Source organism: Sinohyriopsis cumingii, chromosome 5 (assembly GCF_028554795.1).
Source record: "Sinohyriopsis cumingii isolate HCF-2022 chromosome 5, ASM2855479v2, whole genome shotgun sequence".
Taxonomy (NCBI): Eukaryota; Metazoa; Mollusca; class Bivalvia; order Unionida; family Unionidae; genus Sinohyriopsis; species Sinohyriopsis cumingii.
Window position 1 is genome coordinate 129748491 of NC_142965.1, and position 14173 is coordinate 129762663.

The window sequence follows — 14173 nt, forward strand, 5'->3', positions numbered from 1 at the left end:
TATAAAATAAGAAAAATTACATTACAGTCACCTTGTCAAGCAATCATTTATAAAATGAGAAAAATACATTACAGTCACTTTGTCAAGTAATTGTTTATAAAATAAGAAAAATTACATTACAGTCACCTTGTCAAACAATCATTTATAAAATGAGAAAAATACATTACAGTCACTTTGTCAAGTAATTGTTTATAAAATAAGAAAAATTACATTACAGTCACCTTGTCAAACAATCATTTATAAAATGAGAAAAATACATTACAGTCACTTTGTCAAGCAATTGTTTATAAAATGAGAAAAATTACATTACAGTCACCTTGTCAAGCAATTGTTTATAAAATAAGAAAAATTACATTACAGTCACTTTGTCAAGTAATTGTTTATAAAATAAGAAAAATTACATTACAGTCACCTTGTCATGTAATTGTTTATAAAATAAGAAAAATTACATTACAGTCACCTTGTCAAGCAATTGTTTATAAAATAAGAAAAATTACATTACAGTCACCATGCCAAGCAATTGTTTATAAAATAAAAAAAATTACATTACAGTCACCTTGTCAAGTAATTGTTTATAAAATAAGAAAAATTACATTACAGTCACCATGCCAAGCAATTGTTTATAAAATAAGAAAAATTACATTACAGTCACCTTGTCAAGTAATCGTTTATAAAATAAGAAAAATTACATTACAGTCACCTTTTCAAGCAATCATTTATAAAATGAGAAAAATTACATTACAGTCACCTTGTCAAGCAATTGTTTATAAAATGAGAAAAATTACATTACAGTCACCTTGTCAAGTAATCGTTTATAAAATAAGAAAAATTACATTACAGTCACCTTGTCAAGTAATTGTTTATAAAATAAGAAAAATTACATGACAGTCACTTTGTCAAGTAATTGTTTATAAAATAAGAAAAATTACATTACAGTCACCATGCCAAGCAATTGTTTATAAAATAAGAAAAATTACATTACAGTCACCTTGTCAAGTAATCGTTTATAAAATAAGAAAAATTACATTACAGTCACCTTGTCAAGTAATTGTTTATAAAATGAGAAAAATTACATTACAGTCACCTTGTCAAGCAATTGTTTATAAAATGAGAAAAATTACATTACAGTCACCTTGTCAAGTAATTGTTTATAAAATGAGAAAAATTACATTACAGTCACCATGCCAAGGAATTGTTTATAAAATGAGAAAAATGACATTACAGTCACTGTGTCAAGCAATTGTTTATAAAATGAGAAAAATGAAATTACAGTCATTGTGTCAAGCAGTATTTTATAAAATGAGAAAAATTACATTACAGTCACCTTGTCAAGCAATCGTTTATAAAATGAGAAAAATTACATTACAGTCACCTTGTCAAGCAAGTGTTTATAAAATGAGAAAAATTACATTACAGTCACCTTGTCAAGCAATTGTTTATAAAATGAGAAAAATTACATTACAGTCACCATGCCAAGCAATTGTTTATAAAATGAGGAAAATGACATTACAGTCACCGTGTCAAGCAGTATTTTATAAAATGAGAAAAATTACATTACAGTCACCTTGTCAAGCAATTGTTTATAAAATGAGAAAATTAAATTACAGTCACCATGCCAAGCAGTTGTTTATAAAATGAGAAAAATACATTACAGTCACCGTGTCAAGCAAGTGTTTATAAAATGAGAAAAATGACATTACAGTCACTGTGTCAAGCAGTATTTTATAAAATGAGAAAAATTACATTACAGTCACCTTGTCAAGCAATTGTTTATAAAATGAGAAAATTAAATTACAGTCACCATGCCAAGCAGTTGTTTATAAAATGAGAAAAATACATTACAGTCACCTTGTCAAGCAATCGTTTATAAAATGAGAAAAATTACATTACAGTCACCGTGTCAAGCAGTATTTTATAAAATGAGAAAAATTACATTACAGTCACCTTGTCAAGGAATTGTTTATAAAATGAGAAAAATTACATTACAGTCACCGTGTCAAGCAGTATTTTATAAAATGAGAAAAATTACATTACGGTCACCTTGTCAAGCAATCATTTATAAAATGAGAAAAATTATGTTACAGTCACCTTGTCAAGCAATTGTTTATAAAATAAGAAAAATACATTACAGTCACCTTGTCAAGCAATCGTTTATAAAATAAGAAAAATTACATTACAGTCACTTTGTCAAGTAATTGTTTATAAAATGAGAAAAATACATTACAGTCACCTTGTCAAGCAATCGTGTATAAAATGAGAAAAATTACATTACAGTCACCTTGTCAAGCAATCATTTATAAAATGAGAAAAATTATGTTACAGTCACCTTGTCAAGCAATTGTTTATAAAATGAGAAAAATTATGTTACAGTCACCTTGTCAAGCAATTGTTTATAAAATAAGAAAAATTACATTACAGTCACCTTGTCAAGCAATTGTTTATAAAATGAGAAAAATTACATTACAGTCACCTTGTCAAGCAATTGTTTATAAAATGAGAAAAATTACATTACAGTCACCTTGTCAAGCAATTGTTTATAAAATGAGAAAAATTACATTACAGTCACCTTGTCAAGCAATTGTTTATAAAATGAGAAAATTAAATTACAATCACCATGCCAAGCAGTTGTTTATAAAATGAGAAAAATACATTACAGTCACGTTGTCAAGCAAGTGTTTATAAAATGAGAAAAATGACATTACAGTCACTGTGTCAGGCAGTATTTTATAAAATGAGAAAAATTACATTACAGTCACCTTGTCAAGCAATTGTTTATAAAATGAGAAAATTAAATTACAGTCACCTTGTCATGCAAGTGTTTATAAAATGAGAAAAATACATTACAGTCACCTTGTCAAGCAAGTGTTTTTAAAATGAGAAAAATTACATTACAGTCACCACTTCAAGCAGTATTTTATAAAATGAGAAGAATTACATTACAGTCACCTTGTCAAGCAATCGTTTATAAAATGAGAAAAATGAACAAGACATGCATTTAAAAGTTTTATTTCCTGCAAATTGCTGTTGTATTTCTAAGCTAAATATTCAATGTTGTATTTCTATGCTAAATATTCAATTGAAATGATCTCATTAACCCTGTACATGTTGTTCCTATCAGTTTTGTATGTATCCAAATATTCTGTTGTGATGAATGGCCTTGTAATAAGAGTCAACTGTAACAAGAAGCAGTTTTATTGATATCTTCTTCCAGGGCCCTCTGCCAGAGGATGCACCACCTGCGCCATGGCTTACAGACAAGAGGTAATGAACATGTCCAATATTTTTAAAAATATTTTGGCCACAAACTCAAATTGTACCTCAGATTTGACCTTGAGTCAGTAATTAGTTAGAAATAGAACACTTTAGGGTCCTTTTTATTTCTTTACATTGGTTTCTCAACCGGCGTGCTCAATTTCAGCAACATTAATGTTCTTTGAATTACATATACCGTATTTGCCGGTCCTATAAGTTGATGTGGAGTATAAGTCAAATGAGGAAATTTGGCAAATTTTCCATCCATCATCCATCTATAAGTCAATGCTGAGTATAAGACAAGGTCAGATCAATACCTTGGCTTCATCTTTTTTACTTTGTTCTTAGCACAGCATCATGAATTTTATCCTATCTGTAACTCAGTAACCTTTCCAGTCTGGATCAATAAATGTAACTAAAAGTACCTAATTTGTTTCACATAAAGTATTTTAAATGTATTATGTCCTTTTAGTTACATTTGATGATGCTGAACTGAAAATTTTTTGAGTTACAGTTAGCATAAAATTTGCGATGCTCTGTGGAATTAAACTATGATAACTTCCAGTGTCATTAATATTAAAAGTATCAATGTATGTTACTTCAGATTACCAGTAATAGGGAAATTGCATCACTGATGCTAAAATGCTTTTTCCACATTTTTTGTTGGGGGGGAAGAGAGGTACAGAGAGAGATGCATATTTATTCCCTTGCAGTTTTCTTCATGCCCTAGTGATCAAAATAAAATATGGCCTGATATATATATATATATATATATATATATATATATATATATATATATATATAAAAGCAAGAAAGAGAGATATTCCAGGTCTTTGTGGGTTTTTTTCTTCACCTTATCACCCCTGCTTAGGTAAAGCTTTTGTCAAAGAGAGAAAAAATTATTAAAATTAAATAATAAATGTAAACTATGAAAATACATACCATACTCCTTCAGGCTTTGAATATTCATAATAGTTATATCCATACAGACTCCATTTACTAGGTTATATCCCAAGAATGACCATTTCGCATGATGTCTAAGTTTCTTTGCAAGTATAACAACTTCTCCATTCCAAACAAATAAGATTATTTTTTTCAAGTGCATGTACTCTTCCTATACTTAAGCGGCAATAGTTTTTGATCTTTGCTCATGATATATGTTACTTTAAATTGCTGTCATTCCTATTGGGAAATTCAAAAGATGTCATTGGTTGAGAAATTTACACGAGTAACACCTGGCATTTCCTTTCATTATGTGGTACCAATTTTATAATACCCATGGTTAGCCTCATTTCCCTATTGGTGGCCTCACTAATCTGATCTGGTTAGCCAAATCTTGACCTCAAACAGGTGTTAACTTTGGAAAACCTGACTACAGCTGTAGCATATTTAATTAACATGTACATACCACTACAGAGCCACATGATTCATGAACAATGGAAGTGATCACTAAAACAAATTGCTTACCTATTGGTATTAACTGATAATGGTGTATGGTACTGCACTTTTGTACATGAGTATGATCACAGTCATCAAGTAAGTGAACAATAAAAGATTACCATACAATTGTAAATACATCTCTCTTTCTCTCTCTCTCTCTCTCTCTCTCTCTCTCTCTCTCTTTCATATAATGGGGCATACTTTTTATTTCATCATGAGGTGCAGTAAGAAAATTGTGATGCAATATCTGTCTCTGTCAGGTCTATTCATCTTATAACTTTTTATTTCTAATGCACCCGTAGCAAATTTAAACAATGTATATTACAAACAACATATATTACAAATGCATGCTGCATTAGCACAATTCCATCTAAGTTAATTTTAATACCAACGATCATGTAATTGTTTTAAATCCTCATTGTGGAGTCCTAAATATTTTCATACATGATCTCTTAGCCAAAAATGAAATGTTTTTACACATATTTTTGGTACTTTTGGAGAATATTTTCTATACAGAAAATTATGTGACATACGATAAAGCGATTTGGATGACAAAATCCATATATAAGTCAATTCAGAGTATAAAACGAAGCTTAGATTTTCTGGTCAAAAAGTATCGTTTTGTGTGTGTGTGTGTGTGTGTGTGTATATATATATATATATATATATATATATATATATATATATATATATATATATATATATATATATATAATTTTGAGGATTTGAGCTTGATCTTGACTTGTGTATGCAAAAAAATGAAAAAATACAGGGTAAGCTTATTTTTAAACTAATCTTGTGAAATAATATGATAAAGCTTTTTGCAAGTTTATTTATTTATTTCATCAGTTATTTAGTATTGGGATATTAACATTTTGCAAGAAATTGCAAATCTTTATCAAGCATGATATTAATTCCTGAAATATGTAATGCTGAGAATAAATTCTTTCCAAGCTGATACTTAAAACATAAAATGCTTATTTCTAATTTTAAAATACCTAGGCAGTGTGTTGATTTGAAAGAAAAAGTAATAGGAGTTCAGTGAAATTTCTGAATTTAAAAAAAAAATGACAACAATAGGTTTGGGTGACATAGATGAGATTTAGATAAAAATGGTTCCACTGTTAGGTTTCACTGCAATGTCTACCTGTCTGTGTCTCTTTCTGTCACTCTCTGCATACATATATTTGTCCAGCCATTTTATCTATCCTTCCAGCTTGATGTCCATCAGTCTACCTTTTCTTTTTATCCTGTTGAGCTATTTACCAATTTTAATATTTCTGTCTATTAGTTTGGTTGTCTCTCGGTCCTCAGGAGTTGTGGTAGGGCATTGGATCTATAATCCAAGGATATTGGTTTCAGTACCATCCCAAGCCAATCTTAGTTGGCTGCCTTGGTGTGTCTTTTGGAGAGTCTTTTAGCTCCCATTTCCTTGGCATGATATAGCCAATAATGTATTAAAAGTGCATTTAAAACCAACAAAAACAAACTATCATTCCCATTAGTTTGTTTATATGCTTATGTTGTGGTTGAAATAAATATGCCATCTAGTTGAGTTATGTACATTTGTCCTGTTTTTGTAGTTTGCTGTCTCCACTGTTGGCTGAGTATGACCAGCAGATTCAGGAACTGCAACAACGGTTGGCTGAGGAAAAGGTTAGTCATGGAGCCTTTGTGAAATTGGCTTGAAAGTAACGTACTTGGTTGTACATGTGTCTCATTTATACAGATTGTGAAATTGATGTGAAATCAAGCTTGGTTGCATGTATATATCATTTGTACAGGTTGTGAAATTTCTGTGCAATTAAGCTTGGTTTGTTCAAGTTTCTCATTTGTACAGGTTCTATCAATTCTTACCTGGTTCTTGCCTTGACATTGTCCAAACATTGCAAACATTCCTCATGCTCAGACTTAAAATGTACTCATGGTTCATGTCAGATTATGTAATGTCAAAGCATGAACCGATTGGGATATGTACTCATGGTTCATGTCAGATTATGTTATGTTTAACCATGAACCAATTGGGATATGTACTCATGGTTCGTGTCAGATTATATAATGTCTAACCATGAACCAATTGGGATATGTACTCATGGTTCGTGGCAGATTATGTAATGTCAAAGCATGAACCAATTGGGATATGTACTCATGGTTCGTGTCAGATTATATAATGTCTAACCATGAACCAATTGGGATATGTACTCATGGTTCATGGCAGATTATGTAATGTCAAAGCATGAACCAATTGGGATATGTACTAATGGTTCGTGTCAGATTATATAATGTCTAACCATGAACCAATTGGGATATGTACTCATGGTTCATGTCAGATTATGTAATGTCAAAGCATGAACCAATTGGGATATGTACTCATGGTTTGTGTCAGATTATATAATGTCTAACCATGAACCAATTGGGATATGTACTCATGGTTCATGTCAGATTATGTAATGTCAAAGCATGAACCAATTGGGATATGTACTCATGGTTCGTGTCAAATTATGTAATGTCAAAACATGAACCAATTGGGATATGTACTCATGGTTCATGTCAGATTATGTAATGTCAAAGCATGAACCAATTGGGATATGTACTCATGGTTCGTGTCAAATTATGTAATGTCATAGCATGAACCAATTGGGATATGTACTCATGGTTCGTGTCAAATTATGTAATGTCAAAGCATGAACCAATTGGGATATGTACTCATGGTTCATGTCAAATTATGTAATGTCTAACCATGAACCAATTGGGATATGTACTCATGGTTTGTGTCAGATTATGTAATGTCTAACCATGAACCAATTGTGATATGTACTCATGGTTCGTGTCAGATTATGTAATGTCAAAGCATGAACCAATTGGGATATGTACTCATGGTTCGTGTCAGATTATGTAATGTCAAAGCATGAACCAATTGGGATATGTACTCATGGTTCGTGTCAGATTATGTAATGTCAAAGCATGAACCAATTGGGATATGTACTCATGGTTCGTGTCAGATTATGTAATGTCTAACCATGAACCAATTGGGATATGTACTCATGGTTCGTGTCAGATTATGTAATGTCTAACCATGAACCAATTGGGATATGTACTCATGGTTCGTGTCAGATTATGTAATGTCTAACCATGAACCAATTGGGATATGTACTCATGGTTCATGTCAGATTATGTAATGTCTAACCATGAACCAATTGGGATATGTACTCATGGTTCATATCAGATTATATAATGTCTAACCATGAACCAATTGGGATATGTACTCATGGTTCATGTCAGATTTTATAATGTCTAACCATGAACCAATTGGGATATGTACTCATGGTTCATGTCAGATTATATAATGTCTAACCATGAACCAATTGGGATATGTACTCATGGTTCATGTCAGATTATGTAATGTCAAAGCATGAACCAATTGGGATATGTACTCATGGTTCGTGTCAGATTATATAATGTCTAACCATGAACCAATTGGGATATGTACTCATGGTTCGTGTCAGATTATGTAATGTCAAAGCATGAACCAATTGGGATATGTACTCATGATTCATGTCAGATTATATCATGTCTAACCATGAACCAATTGGGATATGTACTCATGGTTCGTGTCAGATTATGTAATGTCATAGCATGAACCAATTGGGATACGTACTCATGGTTCGTGTCAGATTATGTAATGTCAAAGCATGAATCAATTGGGATATGTACTCATGGTTCGTGTCAGATTATGTAATGTCTAACCATGAACCAATTGGGATATGTACTCATGGTTCGTGTCAGATTATGTAATGTCAAAGCATGAACCAATTGGGATATGTACTCATGGTTTGTGTCAGATTATGTAATTTCATAGCATGAACCAGTTGGGATATGTACTCATGGTTCATGTCAGATTATATAATGTCTAACCATGAACCAATTGGGATATGTACTCATGGTTCGTGTCAGATTATATGTCTAACCATGAACCAGTTGGGATATGTACTCATGGTTTGTGTCAGATTATGTAATGTCAAAGCATGAACCAATTGGGATATGTACTTATGGTTCGTGTCAGATTATATAATGTCTAACCATGAACCAATTGGGATATGTACTCATTTTTCGTGTCAGATTATGTAATGTCAAAACATGAACCAATTGGGATATGTACTCATGGTTCATGTCAGATTATGTAATGTCAAAGGATGAACCAATTGGGATATGTACTCATGGTTCGTGTCAGATTATATAATGTCTAACCATGAACCAATTGGGATATGTACTCATGGTTCGTGTCAGATTATATAATGTCTAACCATGAACGGATTGGGATATGTATTTATTTCAGTCATAGTTGCTTATTTTTGCTTGGTATACTCTTTTTAAGTGGAATAATGGTCAATCTAAACCAAGCAAGATCAATCATGACATATGATATATGCTAACATTGTAATATGCACTTCATCTACATCATCAAAATTAAGTTGTTTTGAGCTACACTTCACACTTCCAAGCTTTTGCTTCCAAATTTAGTCCACAGATCCCTTTCTCTCATGCCACAAAGTTATAGTCATGAAATGTTTTACATTAATGTAGTCCTCATGATGACTGCATTGCATGTGCCACTATATTGTTATAGTCATGAAATGTTTTACATTAATGTAGTCCTGATGATGACTGCATTGCATGTGTCACTATATTGTTATAGTCATGAAATGTTTTACATTAATGTAGTCCTGATGATGACTGCATTGCATGTGTCACTATACTGTTATAGTCATAAAATGTTTTACATTAATGTAGTCCTGATGATGACTGCATTGCATGTGTCACTATACTGTTATAGTCATAAAATGTTTTACATTAATGTAGTCCTGATGATGACTGCATTGCATGTGTCACTATATTGTTATAGTCATGAAATGTTTTACATTAATGTAGTCCTGATGATGACTGCATTGCTTGTGTCACTATATTGTTATAGTCATAAAATGTTTTACATTAATGTAGTCCTGATGATGACTGCATTGCATGTGTCACTATATTGTTATAGTCATGAAATGTTTTACATTAATGTAGTCCTGATGATGACTGCATTGCATGTGTCACTATATTGTTATAGTCATGAAATGTTTTACATTAATGTAGTCCTGATGATGACTGCATTGCATGTGTCACTATATTGTTATAGTCATGAAATGTTTTACATTAATATAGTCCTGATGATGACTGCATTGCATGTGTCACTATATTGTTATAGTCATGAAATGTTTTACATTAATGTAGTCCTGATGATGACTGCATTGCATGTGTCACTATATTGTTATAGTCATGAAACGTTTTACATTAATGTAGTCCTGATGATGACTGCATTGCATGTGTCACTATATTGTTATAGTCATGAAACGTTTTACATTAATGTAGTCCTGATGATGACTGCATTGCATGTGTCACTATATTGTTATAGTCATGAAACGTTTTACATTAATGTAGTCCTGATGATGACTGCATTGCATGTGTCACTATATTGTTATAGTCATGAAATGTTTTACATTAATGTAGTCCTGATGATGACTGCATTGCATGTGTCACTATACTGTTATAGTCATGAAATGTTTTACATTAATGTAGTCCTGATGATGACTGCATTGCATGTGTCACTATACTGTTATAGTCATGAAATGTTTTACATTAATGTAGTCCTGATGATGACTGCATTGCATGTGTCACTATATTGTTATAGTCATGAAATGTTTTACATTAACGTAGTCCTGATGATAAATGCACTGCATGTGTCACTATATTGTTATAGTCATGAAATGTTTTACATTAATGTAGTCCTGATGATGACTGCATTGCATGTGTCACTATAATGTTATAGTCATGAAATGTTTTACATTAATGTAGTCCTGATGATGACTGCATTGCATGTGTCACTATATTGTTATAGTCATGAAATGTTTTACATTAATGTAGTCCTGATGATGACTGCATTGCATGTGTCACTATATTGTTATAGTCATGAAATGTTTTACATTAATGTAGTCCTGATGATGACTGCATTGCATGTGTCACTATATTGTTATAGTCATGAAATGTTTTACATTAATGTAGTCCTGATGATGACTGCATTGCATGTGTCACTATATTGTTATAGTCATGAAATGTTTTACATTAATATAGTCCTGATGATGACTGCATTGCATGTGTCACTATATTGTTATAGTCATGAAATGTTTTGCAATAATGTAGTCCTGATGATAAATGCACTGCGTGTATCAGAATTTTGTGACTCAGTCACTTTGACTGATAGTTCAAGCTTTATTTACCTTTGACTGATTTCAGGTGGCTTTTGTTATTTATTAACCCTCTGTTGGAAAATGTATGCTTGCATACATATGTATGTGTGTACTTTTGCATGTCCATCATTGTAAACACAAAAGTCTTTTAGGGTTCATGACATAGCAGTCAAACTTGACATGTAATTTACATATGAAGTATCAGGTTTCCAAATTTTTTATCAGCTCCAGGAACCTAGGGATGGGTTAGAGGTAAACAAAATGGTACAAAGAATATCCTTTTTTATCTGTTGATTATGCTTTGCATTTTCATTTTGGTATAGTTTTAAATTAAAAAGAAATGTATGATACATATAACATGCTATTTATGATTGGCCACTTTGTCATGGTGTCTGTTGGGTAATAGAATCTTACTAAGGGCTGTTCCATTAAAATATACCTGGGGCCCAGGGAAGGAACTTTTGATCTGGAGTATTCACCCATAGATGCAATTTAGAATTTTCTTATCATTTTGATATGAACTGTATGAAATTAAAGCACCCTGTCATATATTTTGTAAAAACTGCCTTCCTTGGGTAGCATGCATGTTTAAATGGAATAACCCTCAGACACATAATATTGGGTGTCAAATCAATGGTCTTTAAGGGTACTTAGCAAGGAAATTGATATTAATTCTCTTACCCTAGGGTAGAGGTTGGTAGGTTAAACATAGGATGTCATTAAACTAAATTAAATGTGGTCATGTTTATGAAGTTGAAGGCTTTTGCAATTCTCGTAACACAAGCGTTTGCTACTGTTCATGATAAATTTTAAAACTCTGTGACTTCCATGGGATATAGGTTAGCTGCAAGTTTTCCAACTTCAACATCAATGTCCTTTTATTTGGAGCATCGCTAGCCTCTTGTTCAAGTGGTTTTCAAATCTTCTATTCTTGCTTTTTTTAGGATGAACTGTCAGGCTTCAAGGTACAGATTAGTAAACTTGTTGCAGAAAATGAAAGGTGAGAAAATATTCATTACCATCAGCATATATTTTGTTTTCAAAAGGAGTGTTCTATTATCTATCTCACGTCTGGCCTTGATTTCACCAACAGAACGTAATTCCTGACTTAAACAGAATCCAGGAACCTGATTGGCTGAAATTTAAAGTCTGACTTAAAATTTACCAATCAGATGTGTTAATCTAAACTCACCTTAATACCCATTTGGTGAAATTGGAGCTGGATGACATATATAGTACAGGAACCACTTACAGGAACACTTTTGGGGAAATGGGATCAAATTTGAGGGTAATGATAGCATTTGGTCCTCTCAAGTGCTGCATTTAAATTAGCAAATTTCGGAACACTTTTTCTTAGCTCTTTGAGTTGGGTTGTTTGTTTATCTTGACTGTAAAGGAAGCTAATGATTTAAGGGGTGTCTAACACTGAAAAAAGTATTGCAAAAGTTGTGTCACTCATGGTTAGAATTTGCTGAGGAGGTGTCTAACATTGAAAAAAGTATTGCAAAAGTTATGTCACTCATGATGCGAGTTTGCAAGAATATCTGTCTAACACTGAAAAAAGTATTGCAAAAGTTGTGTCAATCATGGTGAGAGTTTGCTTGAGGAGGTGTCTAACATTGAAAAAAGTATTGCAAAGATTGTGTCACTCATGGTGGGAGTTTGCTTGAGGAGGTGTCTAACATTGAAAAAAGTATTACAAAAGTTGTGTCACTCATGGTGGGAGTTTGCAGTAATAGCTGTCTAACATTGAAAAAAAGTATTGCAAAAGTTGTGTCACTCATGGTGAGAGTTTACTTGAGGAGGTGTCTAACATTGAAAAAAGTATTGCAAAAGTTGTGTCACTCATGGTGGGAGTTTGCTTGAGGAGGTGTCTAACATTGAAAAAAGTATTGCAAAAGTTGTGTCAGTCATGGTGGAAGTTTGCACAAATAGCTGTCTAACATTGAAAAAACTATTGAAAAAGTTGTGTCACTCATGGTGGGAGTTTGCAGTAATAGCTGTCTAACATTGAAAAAAAGTATTGCAAAAGTTGTGTCACTCATGGTGAGAGTTTGCTTGAGGAGATGTCTAACATTGAAAAAACTGTTGCAAAAGTTGTGTCACTCATGGTGAGAGTTTGCTTGAGGAGATGTCTAACATTGGAAAAACTATTGCAAAAGTTGTGTCACTCATGGTGAGAGTTTGCTTGAGGAGGTGTCAAACATTGAAAAAAGTATTGCAAAAGTTGTGTCACTCATGGTGGGAGTTTGCTTGAGGAGGTGTCTAACATTGAAAAAAGTATTGCAAAAGTTGTGTCACTCATGGTGGGAGTTTGCAGTAATAGCTGTCTAACATTAAAAAAAGTATTGCAAAAGTTGTGTCACTCATGGTGAGAGTTTGCTTGAGGAGATGTCTAACATTGAAAAAACTGTTGCAAAAGTTGTGTCACTCATGGTGAGAGTTTGCTTGAGGAGATGTCTAACATTGGAAAAACTATTGCAAAAGTTGTGTCACTCATGGTGAGAGTTTGCTTGAGGAGGTGTCAAACATTGAAAAAAGTATTGCAAAAGTTGTGTCACTCATGGTGGGAGTTTGCTTGAGGAGGTGTCTAACATTGAAAAAAGTATTGCAAAAGTTGTGTCACTCATGGTGGGAGTTTGCAGTAATAGCTGTCTAACATTAAAAAAAGTATTGCAAAAGTTGTGTCACTCATGGTGAGAGTTTGCTTGAGGAGATGTCTAACATTGAAAAAACTGTTGCAAAAGTTGTGTCACTCATGGTGAGAGTTTGCTTGAGGAGATGTCTAACATTGGAAAAACTATTGCAAAAGTTGTGTCACTCATGGTGAGAGTTTGCTTGAGGAGGTGTCAAACATTGAAAAAAGTATTGCAAAAGTTGTGTCACTCATGGTGGGAGTTTGCTTGAGGAGGTGTCTAACATTTAAAAAAGTATTGCAAAAGTTGTGTCACTCATGGTGAGAGTTTGCTTGAGGAGGTGTCTAACATTGAAAAAAGTATTGCAAAAGTTGTGTCACTCATGGTGAGAGTTTGCTTGAGAAGGTGACTAACATTGAAAAAAGTATTGCAAAAGTTGTGTCACTCATGGTGAGAGTTTGCAAGAGGAGGTGTCTAACATTGAAAAAGTAATGCAAGAAGATATAAGCAGGGCTGCCACTCATCCTGAGTTATTTGGTGTCATATTTAAATTTTTTA

The 14173-nt window shown here is 32.6% G+C and overlaps 1 protein-coding gene across 2 annotated transcripts in view; it reads left to right on the forward strand.

The window, feature by feature from the left end:
* LOC149800233 (sodium channel and clathrin linker 1-like) overlaps nucleotides 1-14173 on the forward strand; it is a 107024-nt gene that overhangs the window by 20047 nt on the left and 72804 nt on the right. For both annotated transcript variants that reach the window (XM_089959802.1, XM_089959803.1), the window contains exons 3-5: nucleotides 3212-3261; nucleotides 6276-6348; nucleotides 11924-11979. In XM_089959802.1, the coding sequence (XP_089815928.1) occupies nucleotides 3212-3261; nucleotides 6276-6348; nucleotides 11924-11979 (179 nt within the window). The remainder of the gene's footprint in view (nucleotides 1-3211; nucleotides 3262-6275; nucleotides 6349-11923; nucleotides 11980-14173) is intronic.